Raw genomic sequence first — 24,979 nt, 5'->3', positions numbered from 1 at the left:
TCCTTGATAAATTTATACCATTTAAAATTTTAAAAATTTGATATTTTTTAAATCATAGAAATTATAAAAATTATCAGTTAGTAAGTATTATTGTCCTATGTTTTAGAGCAGCTGAAGTGATATTAATTAGTGAATATTATTGTCCTATATTTTATAATCAATTTATGATAAATTTTTTATCAAGACTTTATAAATTTATTATTATTTTTGATTTACGCTGGTCAAATTTAGATCTAAGATATAGATTAATTTTGAAAAGTATATTAATTTTAATTTGAAATGATTTAAAATTTTTTTAAAATTAATTTTGATTCTCTAAATCCATCCATCATTTTTATATAATATAATTTTAAAAGTCTCTTTAATATATCTAGGTTCGAATTGATAACATAAATTAAAAATAATAAATTTTTAAATAGAGAAAAAATTGAAATGGAAGAGTATAATCGGAAAAAAATGATACATATTTTTAGAATTATGAATAATATTGATTTTTTTTACGCGGTTCGATAAAATACCGTTTAAACAAACGAATTCCGGTTTATTTGATACGGACCGGCACCGGCGTTATAGTACTCCTAGTCCCCAAATTCCGTTATTATTATTATTATTATTATTATTATTATTATTATTATTTTATTTTTTTCTTTTTTCGTTATCTTCTCATACATGACTTCATTTGAGTTGAATAACAGACACATATTTTACAAAAAAGTAAGCCCCCGTTGACGCTTCGCATTCCCCTTCGTCTCTAATCTTCCGCTTCGAATCCCTCACTCCATCTCCCCGGCGTCACTAGGGTTCTCTGCTAACCTTCGCCTCGGCCTACGCAGGATCCGATCGAAGCCCGCGGCGGTGATCCCCGGGACGATCGGTTCGCCGATTCCGGTTCTACTCGGAGATCTCAGCTCCGGGGAGACATTAAAGGCTTCACCCAGGTTATATATCTCTGATAGCTTTCTGGTTTCCGGATTCATGTTTTTGGTCTTCATCTTGCCCTTTGTTCTCGTCCCCTTCCCCGCCCTCTTCGTGGATCAGTATTGGAACTTTGTCGGATCGGTTAACAGTGAAGAATCCAAATGCCCTTGTGTTTCATGAAACGAAGGATTTTGAGGGCACGCGGTGCGGAAATCCCTATGATTTATTCTGTTTGGCGAAGATTCCGAGTTGAGTAGATCTCACATTGCATGATGGCGATCGCGGAAAGCGAGTTGAGTGTTTAGTTAGAGTTAGTCTGAGTTTCATCTGAGCGTGAAACTTCCTGAACTTGATCTTCTCAGTGCCATTTGTTGCTTTTCTTTGTGATTGTTTGAGTAATTTTTTATTTGATCTCTAAGTTCACAATCTTATTATCTACTATATTTCTAATCTGTATATTACTCTCATATTCATATGTACGACGCAAATTATTGTTACTGCGGGTTAGCGTGCTATTTGTTCTATTTGCATCAATTATTTAGCGATTCTATTCATATCGGCCATGCTCGGTGTTTTTTCTGACAATATGTTGGCATTTAACAGTATAATGCGAGCCATGATTTAAGATGTTACACAAGAGCAATATCAAGTTGGCTGCACTAGTGGGGATCACGTTATCTGTGTTTTCTCTGCTCGTGCATCTTTTTGTTGCAAATTACTCGGTGGGGGGATTTATACAATACAAGTTGCAAGACGATTATCCATACTCATTGGGGCATGTATGTCCTTAATACTTTTGTATGCTTCTGCATGACTTGTTTTGGCTAGCCAAATTTTAAGCTCATTCTTCACCTGAAGGTTTGCAATTTTTTTTTCAATTGCAATAGTTTCATTGTAGTCATTGTCATATTTACAGAAACCTCGGCCTCGAAGATTATGGGGTCCGGTGACTTCTCTAGAGGTCTTGCATCCTTATTCCAAGCCAAGAAGTCCATACCCCTCTGGTATTCCATGTTTTTTTAGTTTTTCATTTGATAATAACATATTTATCATTTGTATTGATATTGAATTCAATACCATGTACTTTTCATATTGGTTAAATTATATTAGATGATCACTATTTCACTTAATTGATAGATAGAAATCACAAAACAGTGTAGGTTTGGTAGTTTTCTTATGTATTGTAATACTGGTAAAACAGCCAAAGCAAGCATTAGTCTAATTGTTTGGAAACAATCACTTGATAATTGATATATCTGGAGGTAACTAGTTACTAAGAAAATTAATTCAAGTGCATTCTTCTAGCTGAATTTGTACATCTTTGAACAGGATTAAGGTACTTGTATGATCAAAAAACTTCTACCTTCTAAACTTGCTAGCATGAATTGCTTTAAATTCAAGGTTTTTTGTTTTGTTTTATCATTAGTGCTTGTTTTGTTTTTGATTTTCTCCCTTTTGGGTTATTATATTACAGTTCCAATTCAGCAGAATGGTTTTATATATGCAAAGATCTTTGGTGGATTCGAGAAGATTAGATCTTCGGTATGTTGGACTTACCCTAAGTCTGTAATCTTCAAAAATTAGATGTATTTTTGTATCATGGAACATTGCCTAATTATTCTCCAAGACTTTTGTCTTTCCATTAATGTGTGGGCATATAGTCAGTCTAACTTGTCGCTGTTTCAGTTACTTGTTAACAAATCAAGTTTGCAAGTCTTTCAATTGACCTACTTATAAAATATTATATTATGCAGATCTGTGACCTCGTTGCTATTGCAAGGCTCTTAAATGCAACACTTATCCTTCCAGAGATCCAACAAAGTGTTCGATCAAAAGGCATCAGGTCTATATGAGATGCTTTTGTTTACAGTTATTCTTAATGTTTTTACTTCTTCTTCTGATCATTAGTTTTTGCATAGCAGTCCAAGATTTAAGAGTTTTTCATATCTTTACGACGAAGAGCAGTTTATAACAGCACTTTCAGAGGATGTTGTCATTGTGAAGAGTTTACCATCAGACTTGAAGGAGGCTAGGAAAAGGACAAAATTTCCTACAATATCACCCAAACTCTCAACTTCCCCAAACTTTTATATCAGAGATGTGTTGCCTAAATTTAAAAAATCTAAGGTTATTAGGATAATAATCTCTGATGGAGGATGCCTTCAGGTATGATTCAATGATTCATTTAAGCTATTAAACTCAACATATTTTTTGACCTGGACATGTTTTTTGTAAAATAGAAACTAGTAATCTTCACTATAAATGGAAATAAATTTGAAAATAATGTGCCCTCTGTTAGGTCCTTTTCCTAAATGGCAGTGATGTCTTATTTCTCTGAGAAGATGCATATGAAAGTAATGCTAAAACTAGTGAATTGTGATAGTGCTGAGGGCATCACATGCATGGTAATTTCTTTGAAATTCTGTAATGCTTGATTGATGAGATTTTGTGGCCATCACAATTTGTGATCTCTTGTAGACCATCACACACTCTAAAAAGTAGTCTCTAGTTTCTGGGAGCTACCTATAACAGAGAGCAATGTACAAAGGAGGCTCCTCACTGTCTGTCTCTAGATAGTGTTCTGAGTTTTTTCTTAATTTTTCAAGCAAACAGAAGAAAATATGTGAATAAAACATCAGTCATTGCAGTCATAATAACTACCTTCTGACTTCTGAGCTATGATGACATGCACTAGTTTAGTTGGAGATGCACTTGACAAAGTTCTCAGGACTAATGAACAGCATTCTAAAAGAGGAATTACTTCCTTGGACAAAGTGCTTAGGAAGGTTAGCATAGAGTTCAAAACATATCCTCCCTTATATCTTGGTTGAAAGCACATCTCACTTGGTTTTTGGTTTCATAAATATCGAAGTTTGTAGGTATTTTGGCTGGTAGAATAGTATGACCATTAAGTTTCTTGCGTTCCCAAATCATTTTATTTCTTAAACATCAAAATAGCTGCTAATACCGTGATCTAGTTATGCATAAATAGTTAATTTGTGATAATATATTGCATAATGGACTTCACTATTCAATGCTTAGGATCTCAGTGGAACCAGTTTCTTGAATTAGCGTGGGGCACTATATGGTTGTTTTATGGACTTTGAATAATAAACAAATTTCGACTAATTGAATGATCAGATGTTGGTGGTTAGCAATTACGAGAGTGAATTTTCAATGGAGTAGAAAGCTAGTGATGGTTACATAATTCCTTACCTGGCTTCTGAGTCTTGCTTCCTGCATTTTGAATTCACAATATCTGTTGTAGTGAATGCCATTTGTTTGAGATTACTACCTGACATTCTCACTGTGCTTTCAATCTTTTTTCCAGAACATACAAATTAGGTAATAACACTTGGATCTAGTTGGCACAAAATGTCAATTTATGAGCATATCTCATGGAGTTCACTTTTTCATCACTAAGGATCTTAGTAGTTAATGGAACCTGTTTCATTGATTGGTCTGGGACACACAATAGTTGATTTATGGACATTGAATGGTAAACAATTTTGGCTAATTGGATGATCAGATTCAGCTAGTTAGCAATTACAAGAGAGAATTTTCAACAATGAAGTAGAAGGCTAGTGATGAAAGACTTGCAAGACAAAATCTTGTTTTAGATCAACTATCGGAAAGACTTTTGTGGCTGTGTACTCCTCAAGACAAGATCAACCATTGGAAAGATCTTATTTTCAAGTGTGAGGCCAATCTGTTTAATTCCCTAGGTCAATCTGATATCCATGCCTGACATTATAGGATATGAAAGTGATGGAAATAGGCACTTTTGTCCTAGTATTTACTCTGACAAAAAGACTTCTATGAAACTGATGTCCCCCTTCTAATTCAATGTTTTGGTATTTATGTGAATCTTCATTAGATGGTCATGAATATTTTCACCTTTTTTCTATAGGCAATTCTTCCATCAAGCATGGATGAATATCAGAGACTTAGATGCAGAGTTGCTTTCCATGCTCTTCAATTCCGCTCAGAAATCCGGGAACTGGGTAGCAAGATGGTAGAGAGGTATCACTTTAGTTAAATCCTGTTGTACATTAGATAGTTGGACTTTTATTCTTAACAGAATTTTTTTCTTTATGCACATAAGAATTTATTGAACTTCAATATGCTTGAGTTTTTGAGATAGGACCTATTCTTCTTAAAAATTTTGAAGAATCATTCTTTGCTGACCATTGTATAGTTTGAAACTCCAGATATTAATATTGGAGTGTGTTTAAATACAGAATATGAAATTGAATTCAATTGCAGGTTACGAGCAACTGGAAGTCCTTATCTATCTTATCATGCAGGCCTTATGAGGGATGTTCTAGCATTTCATGGTTGTGCCGAACTTTTCCAGGTTGTTTGGATTAATGTGATACTAATTTGTGCTTTTCTGTCTCGTATCTCATCCACCATTTAACTAATTGCTCTGCTGTTTAACATGCTCTATTTTAATACTCTTGGGCCAGGATGTTCATACTGAACTTATCCAGTACACTAGGAAGCAGCTGATAAATCAAGAAGCAATTGCTGATGATCTTGTTGTTGATTCATTTTCTCGAAAAAGAAATGGCTCATGCCCTCTCTTGCCTGAAGAGGTAACTGTACTCAATGACACGACATAATATGGTTGTGCCTAAACAAAGCTGGAGCAATGGTTGGAAAACAGAAATGTATCTCATTTTGAAAGTCTGTTTGAGAAGTACTTTTCCTCCATGGTTCTCTACCTTCACACCAAATGAATAAAAACATTTTTAGCATGCCTACTTATTCCATTGCCTTTATGTCAATTGTCAAGAGTTTAATATTTCTATGTTAATAAATCATGGTTGACCAGGCTCTTCCTGCATATGAAATTTAAATTTCTCAATCAATTGCCTAAAAACATTCTTCTAAGAATATTTCAAAGTGCAATAGCTATAAACTGAAAGGTTGTTTCAGAAAGTACAATGACTGTAAGTGGTCTCTCTCTCTCTCTCTCTCTCTCTCTCTCTCTCTCATGCATGCATGCACATAGATACTCTCTTAGGGCAATGTTATCCTGCATTCCAACGAAATAGGTATACTTTCTCACTTGTGGATGATATAATTCTTTATATGCCACAGATTTGGACCAACACAGTAAACCTTCCTAGTGCATTTGATTTATTACAATTTTTTATTCTGATGTGCTGGTTTTATTAGGATTATCATGAACTTTATTACCTTGAATATTCAAGTGGCACAATTTTGGATATTCCCTTTTAAAGGGATAGCCCAGTGCACAAAGCTCCCGTCAATATAGTCCCGGGGAAAGGTCGGACCACATTGGGTATATTGTACGTAACAACTTTATAGTTACGCCTAGGCTTTCCTTCTAGTGAAGTTATTAGTCGATCATTTCTGTAGGGCGCTTAATAAAAAATTAAAAATTTCCAACTCTACTAATATCTTGTATTTGCTTACTAACTTAATATATCTTGGTTCCAATGAATGCTGTAAATTTTATTTTGAGCTATAAATAACTCTACTATATCTAGATGTGGTTTTGTTTAGTTTCTTTAATATTCTCTATGCCCATTTTTGAGTTATAAATTCTTTTATATTTGTATTTAAATTTTAGGTTGAATCTCTGCAGGTTGGACTTATTCTTCGCGCAATGGGTTATCCAGCAAATACTATAATCTACTTGGCCGGTTCTGAGACATTTGGAGGGCAGAGGATTCTAGTTCCCTTGCGAGCTATGTATATGAACTTAGTAGACCGTACTTTCTTGTGCAGTAAGAAAGAGTTGTCAAGCTTGATTGGTCCTGAATATCCTCTCCCTTTAAATATTCCTCAGCCTCCTCCTGTGAAGAGTGAGAAACAACTTATTGATGAATGGAAAAAGGCTGGGCCCCGACCACGACCACTCCCTCCCCCTCCTGCAAGGCCCTTTTATCAGCATGAGAAGGAGGGTTGGTATGGTTGGGTTGCAGAGACTGACACGGAGCCAGATCCTTCACCTATGGATTTGAGGAACCAAGCACACAGGTTAATCTGGGATGCTCTCGATTATTATGTCTCTGTTGAAGCTGATGCTTTTTTTCCTGGGTTTAACAATGATGGTAGTGGTTGGCCTGATTTTTCAAGTTTGGTAATGGGTCACCGAGTATACCAAACAACATCTGGAGTAACCTATCGTCCTAATAGGTAATTTCTTGGGTACTAATTTGTTGCATGCGTAAATTGGAATGCAACTTTTCTTTAGCATTTGACATATATTTTGTTTCAAAAAATGATGCATTTGCTTTTATTTATCATTTAAGCCTTTGGCACCACTCTTCAATAAGTTTTGAAATTTAGTTGATTTATGCCTGGAAGATTTACTATAGTCGAGAAATATATAGTAAAGAGGGATTGACTCAATTGTTATTAACCTAGAAAAAAATTACGATAGAGTTCCTAAACAATTATTGTTCTAGTAACTATATTGTTGTGAAAAAGGACTTGAGTGATAACTTAATATCTATTGTTAAAACTTTTGGTGGGGGTAACAAATGATTTTCACATTGACTGACAGTTGAAGCTTTTGTTTTTCTACATTAGTACCAATGAAATTATCAATTGAATCAAGATTTAATGTATCATTTTGTAGAGGAGTTTCGGCTCTTGGTCGGAATAATACAATCTCAATATTCCATCATGTTGATGCTCGACATACATCAAAATTGTGTTGAGATAAATTTTGCTCTTTTAAAATTCACTTCCATTTAGGATATTTAATTTTAGGAATAAAAATATAGGAATTAGATAACCAAGTGATATTATAATTTCGTTGTATTATTTGTGCCAACATTTGACACGCTTCTACATGTGGTGGAGCATGCAGAGATCAATCAATGAGATTTACATTGTTAATCCCCTTCGACCTAGCTTTTTTACTTCTAAGAGTAACACTATAGCAATCAGATAGATAATTGAATATAAATTTTATTACAACATACCATGTCAACACTCAACACATTGTGACACACACTACAATAGACCATAAATTATAATGAATTCAGATTATTTTATTCTTTATGATCCTTCAGATTGATGTTTACTTGTGAAAAATAAAACTATAACAAGTAGTGAATTAAATTAAAATTTTAGAGAAACAAATTCTAAAAATATAAAAAGTATCTTGAATAATAAATATTAGTCGAGACATCATTAATCAAATTTAACTTAACGAGGGTAAGTAAAATAAACTCGAAGCTTCAACTGTGGGGATAAATTTTAGAAAATATAGACTTTAAATTAAGTAGAACTAATATTGAATATGTGAAATGTAGATTTAGTATTAAAAATAGAAGTGAAGGAATAATTAGTATTTGATGGATAGGAAGTTTATGAAGAGCAGTTAGATATTTTGAACTCTTCAAGTCTTGAATAATTGTTGTGATTCTCTTATGCAACACAATTTCATGAGACTACCAAAATTGTTAATACTTTATAATCCAAACTGTGATCATTAAACATATAGGAAATGTGAACAAGAAGTTAGTGTAGCAGGGAATAAATTATAAGATAGATGCATTATATTACTGGAAAAAATTATTATCCATGAGCAATTAAGAGGGACTTCAAAAGCTGATAAAACAAGTTAAGATAACACAAGGATGGTAAAAACTGAAATAGATTCTATGTTGTACATGCGATAAGGATGATAAAATAAAATTTATTTAAAACAATCAATCATTAAAAATTTTCAGAGGGGGTTTGAATATGCTGGCAATATAGCCTGGCACAGAAACAGTATTACGTTGGCTTATAGTGACTCCAAATAATTTTCAACAAGGCTTGATGTTGCCGTAATCCTAGACAATAACCCTATGCTTTTGATATTTAAAGGGCTGCAAAACTTGTCCTTTCCTTTGTAGCATCATTTTTATTTATGCACAAGCTACCTGAGGAAAGAACTTCATGGTTTCGACTTTTACATGTTCTCATATGGAACATTAAAGATTAGCCTAGGTTGAAACTATCTCCCACTCATTTAGTCATCCTCCCAATATTGATAATTTGACAAAAGCTTGAAATGAGGGCGCAAATGAATTGATATGAAGTACCTTGTCTTTGCTAAGGGTTTAAATGCTAAAACACCCTCTCCTCTCTCCTTTCTGTCCTGCTGTTCTGTGGCATTTTTAGATGTGGTGCTTGGTGTGCTTGCAAATCTAAACAGGTAAAATGTTGAAAGTGATTATTTTTTAGAAAGGAAATTGACGAATGCTTTGGTTGATATATTGCATCAAACCACTTCAATGATTCCATGGTTCTAATCAGTGTCTGGTACTTCTAAAAGCTGTAGTCTTGAGATGCAACAATGCAAATTCTTTATATACAATTTCTATTTATGAGTGCTGGAACTGTATTTATTTCTGTATGATGAACATAATCGAGTTTTGCTTTCACCAGACAAAAGCTTGCCGAACTGTTCAGCTCTGGACTTGATAATCTATATCATCCGCCGCAAAATTGGACAAAATTGGTGCGGGATCATCTTAACAGGAGCTTGGGTGTGGAAGGATTCATCGCAGAGGCTGAATCATCAAAACCTGTATCTTTTCTTTCGCATCCTTTCCCAGAATGTTCCTGTAGAACTTCCAAATCGTCTGTTATCCCTGATCAAGCCATGAGCAGCAGTCTTGAGTCACAATTCAGAAGCGATGATGAATGCCCTGAATGGATGGTTCGTGGCCTAGCAATGGCTTTCTCTAATGCGGCCATAACTAAAGATGAAGATGTTGAGGAGGGTGAATTGCAAGAAGATGATGAGGCAGTCAGGCAGGCTGAATCCGATAGCGGAAACCGAAGTGATGCGAGTAGATCCATCGAGCAGGATGAAGAGATGGATCCAGATGACTAATTCCTTGAAATGGGTACTGAAAAAACAGAAAATATTCAATTTTGAAGTTGCCTCTCAGTGGGAGGCTCGAAGCGGATGCCCAGATTGCAAAAGTCTAACCTGAGCCCCATCCATGAGTTTGTGATGATTCTTGTTCGTCTACCGCAAGCCAATCTCGATACTTAAACTCCCACCGATGATATAGTGCAGCACTTGCTGTGTCTCTTATACAATCACAGTATGGAAATGCCCCTAGCATTATTTTTTCCTGCCCCTGGAACCCTTTTAAAGTTGATCTGTACATTTTGATTTGTATTCTTTAGAATACACATTAGTTCGGGAAGGACTAAATTTTCTGAACTCTGTACAAACTTCCCAGCTATTGACTTGTTCTTTTTGGACCTAAATTTTGGTGTTCTGGTTTACCTTGGAGCTGTCTGTTTCTTCCTTTTTTTTTTTTTTTTTAGATAATTTATAATCTTGTGTTTGGATTTCACTAGATTAATTTTGAAATTTGAAAGTAGATAATTTTTTTAATTCACCTATCGGATAAAAGCATAATTTATATACATTCACAAGACTTCCTTCAAGATATTTATTTCATTTGAACTTTAAATTTTGATTCTGTTATTGCTTCTAGCGTGTTGTATCATTCCATCGCACCTATAAGAGTATGAAATCGTACGTTTCTATCGGTGATAAAATCATTAGTATGGAATTATCTTATGACCATTTATGAGAAGGTAAATCGATCATGACAGAGAAGGACATTATTTTGATTTCGTCAAGATTTGATATTTATCCACTTCAACAATTTTATTCCAATCGTAACTAACTTCAATTATGTCTCAGGATTCTTACCTCACACTCATAATAATATGGAATTGTGTCTATATTCTTTCCAATAAATATAATTTTTTTAACATTAAATAAACATCAATAGAATATTTTTATTTTAGTTTAATTTTTGTTTCAATGATACCTTACTTATCTATGGGCAAAAACCCTTTTTTAAAATTATTTTTTTAATTCTTATTTTCTTTACGTGACAATTAAAAATTAAATTTGGATAAATTCTATCTCTAAATCTTAAATATTAAAAAAAGTTTTTTTTTAAAAAAATATTAAATCAATTTACTATATCTTCTGTAAAAGGTGGAATCCGCTATCCTAACAGTTCCACGACCGTCTATAAAGAGGTAAATCGAGAAATTACAGTTGGTTATAATGGAAGAGGATATTATTTAACTTCGTCGAAATTCAAATCTTTATTTTTTTCTATAAATCTGTTCCGTCGTAATCAACTCAGTAATATTCCGGAAGCATCAATTTACCATATCAGTAGATGCACATGAATACTCATGGATAAATATGCAAAGTAATATTTCACTCGAAATGAACCGGAGTGTCCGGTTCACCGTTCCGGTCTGGGTTTTCAATACGTGGTGGATTGGGGCGGAGTACAAACTAGAGTTCAGTTGTGTGCCTGGGTCTTGTGATGAAGCCTTGCCGCATCCTTCTTCCCGTATCTTCCAAACCCCTCCGCTCCTCTGTTCCCTTCTCCCGTAAAACCCTTCTCCACACCGCCGCCGCCGTCTCCGCCGCGGACTTATCACCCTCTCTCTCTCCTCCTGGCGAAACTTCCACCCCCACCGTCACCTGCTCCATCTCCGATCTCATCGCCCTTATCTCCTCCACACATTCAATCGGCGGCGCCGCTAAGATCCACGCCCTCCTCGCCAAGTCATGCCTTTCGTCTTCCCCTCCCCTCCGCCACCACCTCCTCTCGCTCTACTCCAGATGCCGCTCCCCGGAGTCCTCCCGGAAGCTCTTCGAGGAATTCCCCGACCACGACCACGGCTCCTGGTCCGCCCTCATCTCCGCCTTCGCCAACAACGGCCTCGGCCGCGACGCCCTCGAGGCCTTCCGGAAGATGCGGTCTTTGGGCGTGCCGAGCAACGAGTTCACCCTCCCCTCCGTTCTCAAGGCCTGCTCCGTCTCCTCTGACTTCCTCGCCGGCACACAAGTCCATGCCTTCATCGTGCTCACCGGGTTCGAGTCTGATGTGTTCGTCGCGAACACGCTCGTCGTCATGTACTCCAACTTCGGGCGCCTATCAGATTCGAAGAGGCTCTTCGAGGGCATTCCCGAGCCGAACAGTGTCTCTTGGAACGGTTTGCTTGCTGGCTTCGTGAGGAACGAGCGGTTTGAGGAGGCGATCAGTCTGTTTCAGAAGATGGCATTGGGTTTGTCGAGGCCTAATGAATTTGGGCTTTCCTGCGTTGTAAATGCTTGCACTGGCTCGCAAGATTTGTCCCGTGGGAAAGCTGTTCATGGCTATCTCACCAGACTCGGTTACCATTCAGACCCTTTCATTGCCAACGCCCTCGTCGACATGTATGCCAAGCTAGGTAACTTCGAAGCCGCCGCATTTGTTTTCGAGATGATTGCTAGACGTGATATTGTTTCATGGAACTCTTTCATTGCTGCCTGTGTCCTGCACGGACATGATCACCAGGCATTGGCTTTGTTGGTGAAGATGAAGGCTTCAGAAATGGTTCCTAATGTGTTCACTCTGTCCAGCATTATCAAAGCTTGCGCTGGGGCAAAAATGTTGGATTTAGGCATGCAGATACATGGAAGCTTGATCACGGCTGGTTTAGATTCTGATTCATTCGTCGGCGTCGGCCTCATCGATATGTATGCAAAATGCGATCGATTAGACGATGCTACGAGGGCCTTCTACTTCATCCCTGAACGAGACTTGTCGGCATGGAATGCTTTGATCTCTGGGTGCTCACATTGCGGAAGGGATGATGAAGCCCTTTCCTTTTTCTCCGACATGAGGAATGGAGGTTTGAGCTTAAATCGAACCACACTGTCAGCTGTTCTTAAATCCACAGCGAGCACACAGGCAATTGGTATCGCCGAGCAGGTGCATGGGCTTGCGACGAGAACTGGCCTTCTCTCAGATCCTCATGTAGTGAATGGCCTAATCGATGCATACGGCAAGTGTAATTCCGTCCAGGAAGCAGGGAGATTCTTCGAGGAATGCCAATCTACCGACGTGGTGGCTTTCACATCTTTGATCACAGTGCACTCTCAGAGTGGGCAAGGGGAAGAAGCCTTCAAAGTGTTCGCTAGAATGCTAAGCCAAGAGCTTAAACCAGATTCATATGTTTACAGTAGCCTTCTCAATGCGTGCGCCAGTTTGTCTGCTTACGAACAAGGGAAGCAGATTCATGTACATGTGCTGAAGATGGGCAATATGTTCGATGTGTTCACTGGGAATGCACTCGTCAACATGTATGCCAAGTGCGGGAGCATCGACGATGCGAGCTTAGCTTTCTCTGAGATACCAGAAAAGGGGGTCGTCTCGTGGTCTGCTATGATCGGAGGGCTCGCCCAACACGGACATGGAAAACAGGCGTTGGCTTTGTTCTCTCAAATGATCGACGATGGTGTGCCTCCGAATCACATTACTTTGACCAGTGTTCTTTCTGCTTGCAACCATGCAGGTCTGGTCGATGAGTCGAGACACTATTTCGATTCGATGGAAGAGATGTTCGGAGTTCAGCGAACACAAGAGCATTATGCCTGCGTGATCGACCTTCTTGGACGTGCCGGTAAATTAGACGAGGCGATGGAACTCGTGCACGCTATGCCTTTCGAAGCCAATGCTTCAGTTTGGGGGGCACTCTTGGGGGCTGCCAGAGTTCATGGAAATATAGAACTGGGTCGACGAGCAGCCGAGGTGCTCTTCGATCTTGAACCAGAGAAGTCCGGAACCCATGTGCTTCTCGCAAACATGTATGCTTCGGCGGGAATGTGGGACGATGTTGCGACGGCCAGGAGGTTGATGAAGGAGAGAAAGGTGAAGAAAGAACCTGCAGTGAGCTGGGTCGAATCGAAGGGTTTGATTTATACCTTCATAGTGGGAGATAGAAGCCATGACCGAACGACTGAGATCTACGCGAAGCTAGAGGAGCTTGGCGATCGAATGAAAAAGGCAGGATACATCCCTATGCTCGAGATCGACCTCCATGATGTCGAGCCAGGAGAGAAGGAAATTCTCCTTTCGCACCACAGCGAGCGGCTTGCGGTTGCATTTGCATTGATCAGTACTCCGGCCGGAGCCCCCATCAGAGTGAAGAAGAATATCCGAGTTTGCATAGATTGCCATACGGCATTCAAGTACATATGCAAGATTGTTTCCAGGGAGATTATCATCAGAGATATCAATAGGTTTCATCATTTCAGGGATGGAGCATGTTCTTGCGGGGATTATTGGTGATCCAAAATTGATCAACTCATAATAAAACTCAAAGGAGTTAGATTTATTTGGTCTACCTCTGAAAGGTAGCTAATGCTTAACGATAGTGCAAAACTATCAAGACAAACAAACATCTAAAGGGTACCTACTCCCTCCGGAGTTGAAAGATTATAATTCTGTTTATTCTTTCGCGTACAAAGCTTTTGGACCAAGCTATAATTTTGAAGCATCATCAAGACTGAACTTGTTGAAGAAGTTGTAGATGTGTTCAGTAACCTCATGTGGCTTTTCTTGATTGATGAAGTGACCTACTCCCTCCATGACAACCACCTCCTCAAGCAATGGCACATCCTGCTGGAAACCTCCTTTGTGCAAGTAGTCCTGGATTCCTGGATAATGGTACGTTAAGTCTTTGTCGCCGACGATGAACTTCACCGGAACTTTTATCTGTGCGCTGTACCATGGTGCTCCCAGCTCCCAATTCCTGCATGAGTATTCCAGAGATTGAGATATGAAATATGAACTTTAGTCATCTTGACTCTTAAGCTGAAGTTCTTAACCATCCTTGTGCTAAAACTTGATCAGATCAAAATGGAAGATGAGTGATACTTACAAATCCAAACATCTGTAATAGTTGACTGGACCACTGAATCCAGATTTCTCAAATTTGCTTATATAATAGCTTATATCTTCTTCTGAAAGCCAAGAGGGAAACAATGAAGCATCCTCCCGCTGAGCTAAAGGATTGTTACCACGAAAGCTGAAAATTCCTCGCAATACATTTCCAGTTCCAACATGAGCATAAGTTGCTTCTATGACTCCAGGTGCCTGCACGTTGTTCAAATGACGCTATATTCAAAAGGGAATTGATAAAAGAGTGCAACATAAGCGTATCTGAAAGTGATTTAAAAGAATGGTGCTGGAAATTGTTTAGTGTTGTTGATCGAGTAGCAGTAACTCACATACTATGTTCTATGATCTTTGCCTTAAAAAATAGATAATCTAATGATATGCTTGATTTCATTTTGAAAAGGCAACTAAACAAAAGCTTGAATCTTGCAGATAGGATGAGGTCCGCACCTGGAACTTGCAAACGTAGTAGTCATCTCCATAAAGAGATCTGAAGTAGTCAACAAGCTTGACGTTAGGGTTTCGACGCAGAAATGGTGAAAACGCCACACTGAGATTCACAAGCGCCTTCACTCTATCCGGCCGAAACAGGCACATATACCAAGCTATGAGTGCCCCCCAATCATGCCCCACCAAGAATACCTGTTTTTTTTAATCAATCGAAGCAATCAATTTCGAACTTTGGAACAGCGGAACCGATTCAAGGAGGGCAGATTTCTCGCGAGAAGTAGGGAGATCGGAGAACCTGAGGCAGGGCGAGGGCGTCGAGGAGGGCGACGAGGTCGCCCACGACATGGAAGGCGGAGTAGGAGGCGGCATCGGGCGGCGCGGAGGAGTCGCCGTAGCCGCGGAGGTCTGGGGCGAGCGCGCGGAACCCGCGGGCGGCGAGGCCGACAATCTGGTGGCGCCACGAGTACCAGAGCTCCGGGAAGCCGTGGAGCAGCAGCACCGGCGGGCCCTCCCCCTTCTCTGCCAGGTGAATCTGGATTCCGTTGACCTCCACCTGCCTGTGGACGATGCCGATGCCTTCGCCTTCCATTTTTGGCCGGCTCACTACCTTCTTGACGATAATGGACCGATAAATAGATAAATAAATAAACAATGTCTTAAAATTTTATTTTATTTTCGAAATAATATTTTTCTGCGAAATAAATATCCGGCCGCGGCCTGCCGCTCGTGCCAACCACGTGCGTGACTCGGATCGCCGTGTCTTGATTTCCTTCCTCAGTCCTCCCGAGTCACGCCACGCCGTTCATTAAGCCGCTTCGTCGACGCCCGACGCTCCCTGTCTTCTTCGCCGTCGCCGCCGGGCGGAGCCTCGCATGGAGACCTCCTCCGCCATCGCCGACGCCTTCTCGGCTACGGCGTCCGTTCACGGCCTCGCCGCGTCCGCCAGGGCGGTCGCCCGATGCTCCCTCTCCGTCCTCGACTCCGTCGCGCCGCCCACCGTAGTCCGCGCCGACATCTTTCGCCACGCCTCCGCCCCGATCGCCCTCGCCCGCCGCAGCACGCGCCGGATCCGGCGGAGGACCCTCACGGAGGGCGGTGGCGAGGACGACGGCTTCTTCGGGGACGGCGACGGCGACGACGGGCCTTTTGGAGGCGGAGGCGATGGGGGAAGAGGCTGGAATTCTGGCGATTCCGGCCCTGGCTGGGATGGTTCCGGCGAATCGTCCTCGTCGGATCCGGCGTTCGATTTTATTTATGGGATCTTGTGCTGGATCGCCCTCTCCAACTGCACCCACTTCGCTTTTAAGAAGATGGGGCGGCTTCTGGCGCCGAGGGGGCCGTCGGTGTGTTGATGGAATCACTACCGAACAAGGCGACCTCACGGATTAGGGTTTCCTCTCTTATCTCCTTCTCTTTCAATGCACATAACTTGTATATAAACTAATCCTTTTCATCCATTCATGTGAAAAAATTATCATGCTGTGACAGTTTATTTGTTTTATGTTAACTACATCATTAACTACAATTAATATATTGTTCACTACATCATTAGGCGTTATCATAATAATTTGGTCTTAAACAACCAAGCCTCATTGTTAATCATTACTTGTTCTGCATGTATATGAACATTATTTTTATGAGCACTATTCTTTCTCATAGGAGTGCTTTAGTACTAATGATGTGAGACTGTGATATTAGCTTTGGTTTCACCTTCACTAGAGGTCAATTTAAACAGGAGTTTTTGGACGAAGTTGGAGAATTATCTTGTTCAGATAAAATGTTATGGATAGAAGCTAATGGCCATTATGTTTTAATGTGTTTATGAATTTAATACCATGTTAGAACTACAACGTTTCCTCTACATTTATAAAATTGCAAAAAATGGGGAGGATATAATAGATCAGTAGATGTTAGATCGAGAGAGCAAATGCATTTTCCTTGTGCTTTAAATAAGAATCATCTAGTCAAGGAATGCCAAAGATTGTTCATATAGGTCATTCCTTGACACTCTTATTGCTACCATGGAGACTAGTGTTATATCTTTTCTTGTTAGGCACTGCCTTCTGTTGGGCTAATAGTGTTTATGACTAGTATTAACAAAGTCTGATGTATCTTCAAAAATAACCATGATAGTAAAATTTGGCTTTATGAATGCATTTCTGGTATGTTGCCAACAATGTGTTTGATGATATGACTCTTTCTTCCAGGAGGCAGTAAGAATTTGATGAGTTGTCATATGATCACATAATACTGAAACATACAAAGTGTTTGAATAAGAGATTCTAGATTCTTTGGGTAAAGGAGAGTGCAAATAGTTTCTCTCATTGATGAAAATATGAATCTTTAAATTCTTTTTTCCATGGACTTGAGAATTCAGTACAAATTTCGTGTCTCAGGGTAACTAATGATGAGAAGTCACCCTTGAGAATCCAAGGATAGACATCCCAAGATTTTCTAGTGAGACATGAACATGCTCTAATGAATGGGACCACAGTTTAAACATCAAAACTCTAAAATAAATTTATTATAGAAACCCTGCAAATATATGCTGATGTATTGCAACTACCAATGTCATTTAGACTTTTGTTTTCTACTCTTGCAATTGTAATTTGTATTGTGCTGAGTATTATTCGCAAATTACTTTGTATAAATTCTTTCATCACATTAGTGCCATCTCAATATCAAACAATTTCGCTTCTAGACAATTTGATGGTATATGAAAATGCTCTCCTTTTTTTTTTGCTGCTTTCTCCTTTGATTGGATGAGAAGGTTCTGAGCATACTTCAGCTATCTTTGGTCGGCATATTGGGTTAACATCCTGTGCAAATATTCCAAAAGTTTATTCTTGAATACAATGTGTTGTGTGGTTGTGAGGTAACTTGGGGTTCTGGGTTGTCCTTCTTTGCCCCCAAGGCAATGGATCAACGAGGTTCCCAGGTCATGATTTCATCTGAAGTAAGGTTATGCTTGCTTTGGTTTTGCTGTAACCTAGGACTTTTTCTCATGGAAACATACTGGCTGTGCACTGCCTGCCTTTGTTCAGATGCCTCTTTAATATTCAATAATAGTACAATGGTAAAGTTATTGTCACATAAATAGTCTTTTGTAATAGGTTGCGTATAATAGACCTAATTTAGTCTGATCTTTTTTTGAGATCCCGTATTGACTGGAGTTTTGTGCATCAGACTGATCTTTTTAACCCTGAATCAGAATGCAACTAAAAGCATATTATGAATATGCCGCAATGACTCATGGTTTACAAATTGATATTTCTTTTTTTGAATTTGGAATAGGATAGAACAATAAGTTTGTTGAACACTACTGTAACCTACCAACTAGCATGGCACTAAACTATTGGATAAATACACTGTTGCTATATTTTACCTCTATTCTCACTTTACGAACTGCTTCATCTCTACTCCATCAATTCATATTGATTTGAAGGCATAAGTAGGATATGCTTACTAATTATATTGCAAGTTGTGTTTCGTCATTTGTGCTTCTCTTATTTATCACATAAGAAGGATTGGCTTACTAATCCATATCGACTTCCTGTTTGAAAGAAACAGTCTTAATTTAACTGGTATTTGTGTTCACTTTTATCTACGGTGAGAAGATTATTGTGCCCTTAGATCATTTGCATTGTACTACTACATGTAAAACTAAACGCTTGTTCATCTGCTGAAATTAGCCAAAAAGTTGCAGAATTTTCTCATGTATACGTACATAAATTGATGTACGAGTGTTGGTCCTACATGTGTATCATAGATATACTAGCTCGGCAAACAACATTCTATTACCTTCAGAGTTAATGGACTAAACGAAAGTGAAGGCTGAATGTGAATGAAGAATATGATTTCACCTTTAAGATATCCAGTGTATCTTTCTAGTCTAACAAAGAACACATCACAATGAGTTCAGTGACGGAGGAAGTTCCTGCAATAATTCAGGGTTTTCTTGTTCCTATGCTCTACGCAGCTTTTGCGCACCTTCTCATTGACTGCATTGCCATCTGCAAGCTCCTTCCTTTCAGTCTCCCTAGCCCACTCTCTCTCTCTCTCTCTCTCTCTCTCTCTCTCTCATCATCGGAAGGCAGCTGCAGGAGTGGGAAGGGGACTGTGGCTCCCGGGGATTGTGAACTAGGGTTTCGCGATAGAGGTTGATAGGTTTTTTGGTTTGGGTCTTAGGCAAGGGGAAGAGACTTCGGGGAGTCGATCAGGCAGCAAAGAGAAGGCGAAGCGAAGGATTAGCGACGGAGGAGGGGCTTACCACCATGGTCGCCCTATAGGCTATAGCAACGTAAGGTTGACTAGTTTTTTAGTCCCACATCGGTAGCTGTTGCTTTGCCTCCTGTGAAAATGACTATAAATTCGTTCGGGGTTCCGTCGATTAAATTCACGCAGCTGCGTGGTAAACACATAGCGAATTATTCTTTCGCCTTTTACTAAAGAATACCGTGTGTTTGCTACTTTAAGCAGCATACGCTAATTTTTGTAGGGGTTTTTTAAACAAAACCCCACTAAATAATAATTTGAAAGTTTATATTAATATTGTTAATTTTTATGTAGTTGAATATAACTCTTGATAAAGGTTAGTCGGTTAGTTTTATAGTGTCTTAAGTGTATTTTAATGTTCTAACTCTCGTAAGAAAAAACAATCAATATATGAATTTTGAATTTATATTGAAGGTCCAATGATAAAATCCCAAAAGAATTAATATAAATAGTTAAAGAAGTCACTCGCATAGATAGCTTGAAGCCGTGAGCCGTACAACTTTGTAAAAGGGGGAAATCACCCATAGTTGCAAGTTTAACACCTCAAATCCATGATCTATATCTGTAAGAGAAAAGAAATAATTACTTTATTTATTTATTTATTATTATTGCAGATTAACCTATAGCAACAGAAGGTTGACTAGTTTTTTAGTCCCACATTCGTAGCTGTTGCTTTGCCTCCTGTGAAAATGACTATAAATTGGTTCGGGGTTCCGTCGATTAAATTCACGCAGCTGCGTGGTAAACACATAGCGAATTATTCTTTCGCCTTTTACTAAAGAATACCGTGTGTTTGCTACTTTAAGCAGCATACGCCAATTTTTGGAGGGGTTTTTCTGAAAAAAAGCCCCACTAAATAATAATTTTAAAGTTTGAATTAATATTATTAATTTTTATGTAGTTGAATATAACTCTTGTTAAAGGTTAGTCGGTTAGTTCTATGGTGTCTTTAGTGTATTTTAATGTTCTAAACTCTCGTAAGAAAAAACAATCAATATATGATTTGAATTTATATTGAACGTCCAATGATAAAATCCCATAAGAATTAGTATAAAAAGTTGAAGAAGTCACGCATGGATAGCTTGAAGCGGTGAGCCGTACAACTTTGTAAAAGGGGGAAATCACCCATAGTTGCAAGTTTAACACCTCAAATCCATGATCTATATCTGTAAGAGAAAAGAAAACAGAGAAAAGAAATAATTATTTATTTATTTATTTATTTATTATTATTGCAGATTAATCAGCCTAATTACATAAATTATTTAAAAAATATTATGATAAATATAGTAATAAAAAATATGATACGTGAGTCCTTATACAAACAACTACAAATATGATGGCAATTACCGTCCAAACATGATAAATCAACAATTAGAATCAATTCTTGATTACTATCTTAAATATGATAAGTTTTTAATTATTATCTTGGATTATTATTTTTATTGTCATTACCTCAGGTAATTAAATTCAATGAGAATTATCGAGTATTGAGTTTGGTTGTCAATTTATTGAAATATTATCTAGATAATAGTTTGGTGAAGATGTTAGCAAATTGCCTATGTGAAAATATAATAGATTAATAATTGTTTAGTCTTCATATGTTTTCCAATAAAATAAAAATTAATTCACTTATTTTGTATGAGCATGAAAATTTTGATTTGCATTAAAAAAATATCGCTCCAATATTATCACACTATAGTTTAAGAATAACACTAATAGAAAGATACAGTTTAGAAAGGATATATCGAAGCCAAATAATTTCAGACATTACATTAGCTATAGTTTATATTCGACCTTAGTGTTTGAACAAGAAATAGTAAATTACTTTTTAGAATATCATGAAATGGAATTTCGACTAAGAAATATTACATATCCATCAGTAGAACGTCTATCTTTAGTAGAACAAGCCACATCTGCATCACTGTAGATATTTAATTCTTTTAAAAAATAACGATATAGAAAGAGATCATAAAGAATAACGAAGAATCATTTTAATATTTTTTCAATGTTGTTCAAAGAAAAACATGCATAAATTGACAAGCTCAATTGATAACGAAAATAATATCAAGTCAGGTGATAGTGACATACTTTAGTACTTTAATAATACTTTGGTATGTTTGAGAATTAGTTATAATAGGAGAAAATACTAGTGTAGAAAAGTTATCTATAACAATTGGCATAGAAATAGAACGTGCACAATCTATTTTAGTTTGGTATAGAATCTCAGTGATGCATTTGCTCTGTGAGAAAAAATAACATTCAGAATTTGAGAAAAAATCAATACTAAGAAAATAACAAGCCAAGATCTGGAATTGAAAATTTTGAGTTAAGAAGATGAATAGTATAATAGTAATGTCTTCTTGATCACTACCAGTTAGTAAATATCATCCACATAAATAAGAAGAAATATCATTAAGTCAACATTACACTTATAAACTAAAAAAGATTCGATCTTTGAGCCAGAAAATCCTTGAGTGTATAACCAAGTAAATAGACAATAAAATTATATATGGAGGGGCTTGTCGAAGATCATATACTAATTTCTTGAGCCGACTAACATGTGTTGAAATAGTAGATGAATGAACCTAGACGATTGCTCCATAAACATAGTTTCTTCAAGATGATCATGAAGAAAAGTATTAAAAATATCTAATTGTCGGATTGACCAATTGAAACTGATAACTAAGAAAGCAATAATCAAATAGTTGTAATCTCAATAACTAAATTGAATGTGTCATTAAAGTCAATACTTGACTGTTGATTGAATCTTTTGATTATAAGACGAGTTTTATACATTTCAAGAGAACCATCAACATGATATTGATGACTAAAGACACATTTGCAGCTCACAATATTCATGGAGGAGGTGCGAGGAATTAAGCTCCATGTCCCATAATGAAGGAGAGCACAAACTCCATAGGCTCATCGCAGCACGAGACCACTAAAGCTCGTGGAAAGACATATCAGGTGATTACTAGTAGGCATCGTGCATAGATGTCAGATATCTAACGTCTAGTATAATGTTAGTGGTACCAAAAAACATATCACATGTATTTGGAGGAGAGATTGAAGAAGTTGATGAAAAAGAGAGCAGATACTCATCAAAGTAACAAGTTGTGAAATATATATATATTTATCCGATTGGTATATGCAAGCAACGAAACTTATGGTGCAAATTGTTATAACCAAGAAAAACACACTATAGTAAACGAGAATCAATTTTGTGTTTAGAGTATGACCATAATCATAGATAACATACATAATCAAAAATTTAAAGTAAAATGTACTCAGAAGTCTGATTATGAAGTTTTTCCAAAGCTAGCTTATATGGTGTAGAAAGTTGATTTATAAAATATACTATAGTACTAATAGCATCATCCCAAAATTTACGCGAAATTGATACATGATGGAGAAGAGCTAAAACATTTTTAAGTTTTCTCTTAATAGAGCCATTATGCTCAAAAGTGTGAGGGTAAGAGACTTGATGAATGATTTCACAAGAGAGAAGAGATGATGGAAAATTTGATATTCGCCTCCTCAATTAGAATGAAGATAGAGTATTTTGCGATTAAAATAACAATCAATTTATTTTTGAAAACGATAGAATATGTCTAATAAATCAAATTTTTTTTCATAGGATAAAACCAAATATATTTGCTAAAATGGTCAATAAATATGATATAATATAAGAAACATTGGTTAGACAATAAATTAAAGATAAAGACCTCAAACATCAAAATAAAGTATTTCAAATGAAAAATTAGAAACATGATTGGATGAAGAAAAATATAACTTGTGACTTTTACCTTCCAGGCAGATCCTACATGAACAAAATGAGGAGGAGGTAAAGGAAGTAGGTAAATTATACATCGATTGATGATGATTAAAGAATTTTAAAGATAGCAAAAATTATTTTTTATTCTATCATGAAATAAGGTAGTATATGCTCCTCTATCTTTTACAAAATAATGATTATGAAAAAATTCAAAAAAGTTATCATTATTCGGATAAAACTAACATGTAAAGAGTAAATTTTTAATAACAGATGGAACATGAAAATGTTGCACATGTGAAAAGTTTAATTAGATAATTGTATATATATTTTTTCAAGATTAGCAATTTATAAATTTGAGTCATTGTCTATTTGCACTGTATCCAAGCCATAGTATAACATTACTTTGACAAAGATGTCATAGTCTAATATGACATGAGTTCCTTCAATGTCAATATACACCTTTCAATAGATTAAAATTTCAATGGTTTATGACAAACAAAAATACTTTAGGATAGACTTATGGAATAGTTGATTGTCTTAAGTATGCAATCCCACTAATGAAATTTGAGTCAAATCTTAAATATACAAATTTGATATTTTCTCTAACTATATGATTAATTAAATTTTCTAGAGCAATAACTACATATAGTATGATTATGTAGCAACGATAAAGTACTTCTGTAATTAATCAGATACTTATGGATTGATTTTTAAATGTAACACACTGGATGAAATTTTTTTATAAGATGAATTGATCATTTTTAAAATTAATAGATTTGAAAAATTAAATATATAAATTAATAAATAATAATATAATAAATTTGATATTATTCTGAATTTTATTTTTCATCACTTACCTTCATCTCACATCAAAATAATAATAATTTATTATCCCTAATAATAATAGATCCAAATTAGAAGACGATTGTGGCTTTCTCAGGCTCCGCTGTGATGGACGGCAGCAATTGTAGTCGCTGCTGTCGACCGGAAGAAGAGGCCGGAGTAACTGCCGTTGGCCAAAGCAAAAGGAGCAAGCGGCTGTTGGGATCAACTATCGCCTGATGCTGCGGGCCAGAGACACCGGCGGCTGACTAGTCGACTACTACCAGACCGTGGTGTGAGAGAAGCTGTGGATGATGAAGAAGAAGAAGTAGAGAGCTTGCTGCAGTTAGAAGAGATGAAGGAGAATCAGGAGAGGAAGAGGGAGAAGAAGAAGAAGGAATAGGGAAAAGATGGGTGATCGATGCGTGGGGAAAAAAAGAGAGTGAAGGTGGTGTAATGGCTCTGATAATATATAGAGAATGTTATGATAAATAAATATGATAATAAGAAAGAGGAGCTTGCAGGTTCTTCTCAAGCTCCATCGCCCCTCTCTCTCTCATCATCGGAAGGCAGCTGCAGGGGAGGGAAGGGGACTGTGGCTCCCGGGGATTGTGAACTAGGGTTTCGCGATAGAGGTTGATGGGTTTTTTGGTTTGGGTCCTAGGCAAGGGGAAGAGACTTCGGGGAGTCGATCAGCCATCAAAGAGGAGGATCGAGCCAGCGAATCGCAGGATTAGCGAGGTAGACGGTTTTGATCATTATCAAGTTTGACTAGTTTTTAGTCCCACATCGGTAGCTGTTGCTGTGCCCCTTGTGAGAATGACTATAAATTGGTTCGTGGTTCCACCGATTAAAATCACGCAGCTGCGTGGTGAACACATAGCGAATTATTCTTTCGCCTTTTACTAAAGAATACCGTGTGTTCGCCACTTGAAGCAGCCTACGCCAATTTTTGGAGGGGTTTCTTGAAAAAAGAACCCCACTA

General features: G+C 37.4%; 4 protein-coding genes and 3 non-coding genes across 7 annotated transcripts; 6 read left to right on the top strand and 1 right to left on the bottom strand.

Annotated features, from left to right (window-relative positions):
- The first annotated feature begins 715 nt into the window (after positions 1–715).
- On the top strand, positions 716–10,194 carry LOC141845317 (protein EMBRYO SAC DEVELOPMENT ARREST 30-like). Its single transcript, XM_074733385.1, has 11 exons — positions 716–938; positions 1,522–1,697; positions 1,835–1,922; positions 2,393–2,460; positions 2,673–2,761; positions 2,841–3,084; positions 4,829–4,941; positions 5,185–5,275; positions 5,388–5,516; positions 6,536–7,089; positions 9,340–10,194. The coding sequence occupies exons 2-11, from the start codon at positions 1,545–1,547 to the stop codon at positions 9,788–9,790; spliced, it is 1,980 nt and encodes a 659-aa protein (XP_074589486.1). The 5' UTR covers positions 716–938; positions 1,522–1,544; the 3' UTR covers positions 9,791–10,194.
- A 1,073-nt stretch (positions 10,195–11,267) lies between these two features.
- On the top strand, positions 11,268–14,098 carry LOC141844987 (pentatricopeptide repeat-containing protein At4g14850-like). Its single transcript, XM_074732981.1, has one exon. The coding sequence runs from the start codon at positions 11,268–11,270 to the stop codon at positions 14,061–14,063; it is 2,796 nt and encodes a 931-aa protein (XP_074589082.1). The 3' UTR covers positions 14,064–14,098.
- Positions 14,099–14,220: 122 nt separating this feature from the next.
- LOC141844988 (epoxide hydrolase 2-like) lies at positions 14,221–15,737 on the bottom strand. Its single transcript, XM_074732982.1, has 4 exons — positions 15,418–15,737; positions 15,123–15,314; positions 14,656–14,870; positions 14,221–14,526 (listed from the first exon to the last, which is right to left on the bottom strand). Exons 1-4 carry the CDS (start codon positions 15,709–15,711, stop codon positions 14,256–14,258), a joined length of 972 nt encoding a protein of 323 aa, XP_074589083.1. The 5' UTR covers positions 15,712–15,737; the 3' UTR covers positions 14,221–14,255.
- Positions 15,738–15,932: 195 nt separating this feature from the next.
- Positions 15,933–16,658, top strand: LOC141845616 (uncharacterized). Its single transcript, XM_074733676.1, has one exon. The coding sequence runs from the start codon at positions 15,995–15,997 to the stop codon at positions 16,472–16,474; it is 480 nt and encodes a 159-aa protein (XP_074589777.1). The 5' UTR covers positions 15,933–15,994; the 3' UTR covers positions 16,475–16,658.
- A 2,866-nt stretch (positions 16,659–19,524) lies between these two features.
- Positions 19,525–19,640, top strand: LOC141845683 (U5 spliceosomal RNA). The gene has a single exon (XR_012603260.1). It is a non-coding gene; the product is annotated as a U5 spliceosomal RNA (small nuclear RNA).
- Positions 19,641–20,129: 489 nt separating this feature from the next.
- LOC141845703 (U5 spliceosomal RNA) lies at positions 20,130–20,246 on the top strand. Its single transcript, XR_012603279.1, has one exon. It is a non-coding gene; the product is annotated as a U5 spliceosomal RNA (small nuclear RNA).
- A 4,610-nt stretch (positions 20,247–24,856) lies between these two features.
- Positions 24,857–24,971, top strand: LOC141845704 (U5 spliceosomal RNA). Its single transcript, XR_012603280.1, has one exon. It is a non-coding gene; the product is annotated as a U5 spliceosomal RNA (small nuclear RNA).
- Positions 24,972–24,979: the final 8 nt, after the last annotated feature.

Source organism: Curcuma longa, chromosome 14 (genome assembly GCF_044706935.1).
Source record: "Curcuma longa cultivar G26 ecotype Majalengka, Jawa Barat chromosome 14, ITB_CL_G26_1.1, whole genome shotgun sequence".
In the NCBI taxonomy this organism is placed as follows: Eukaryota; Viridiplantae; Streptophyta; class Magnoliopsida; order Zingiberales; family Zingiberaceae; genus Curcuma; species Curcuma longa.
Note: the sequence above shows the minus strand (reverse complement) of the source record. Positions and strands in the feature narration are given on the sequence as shown.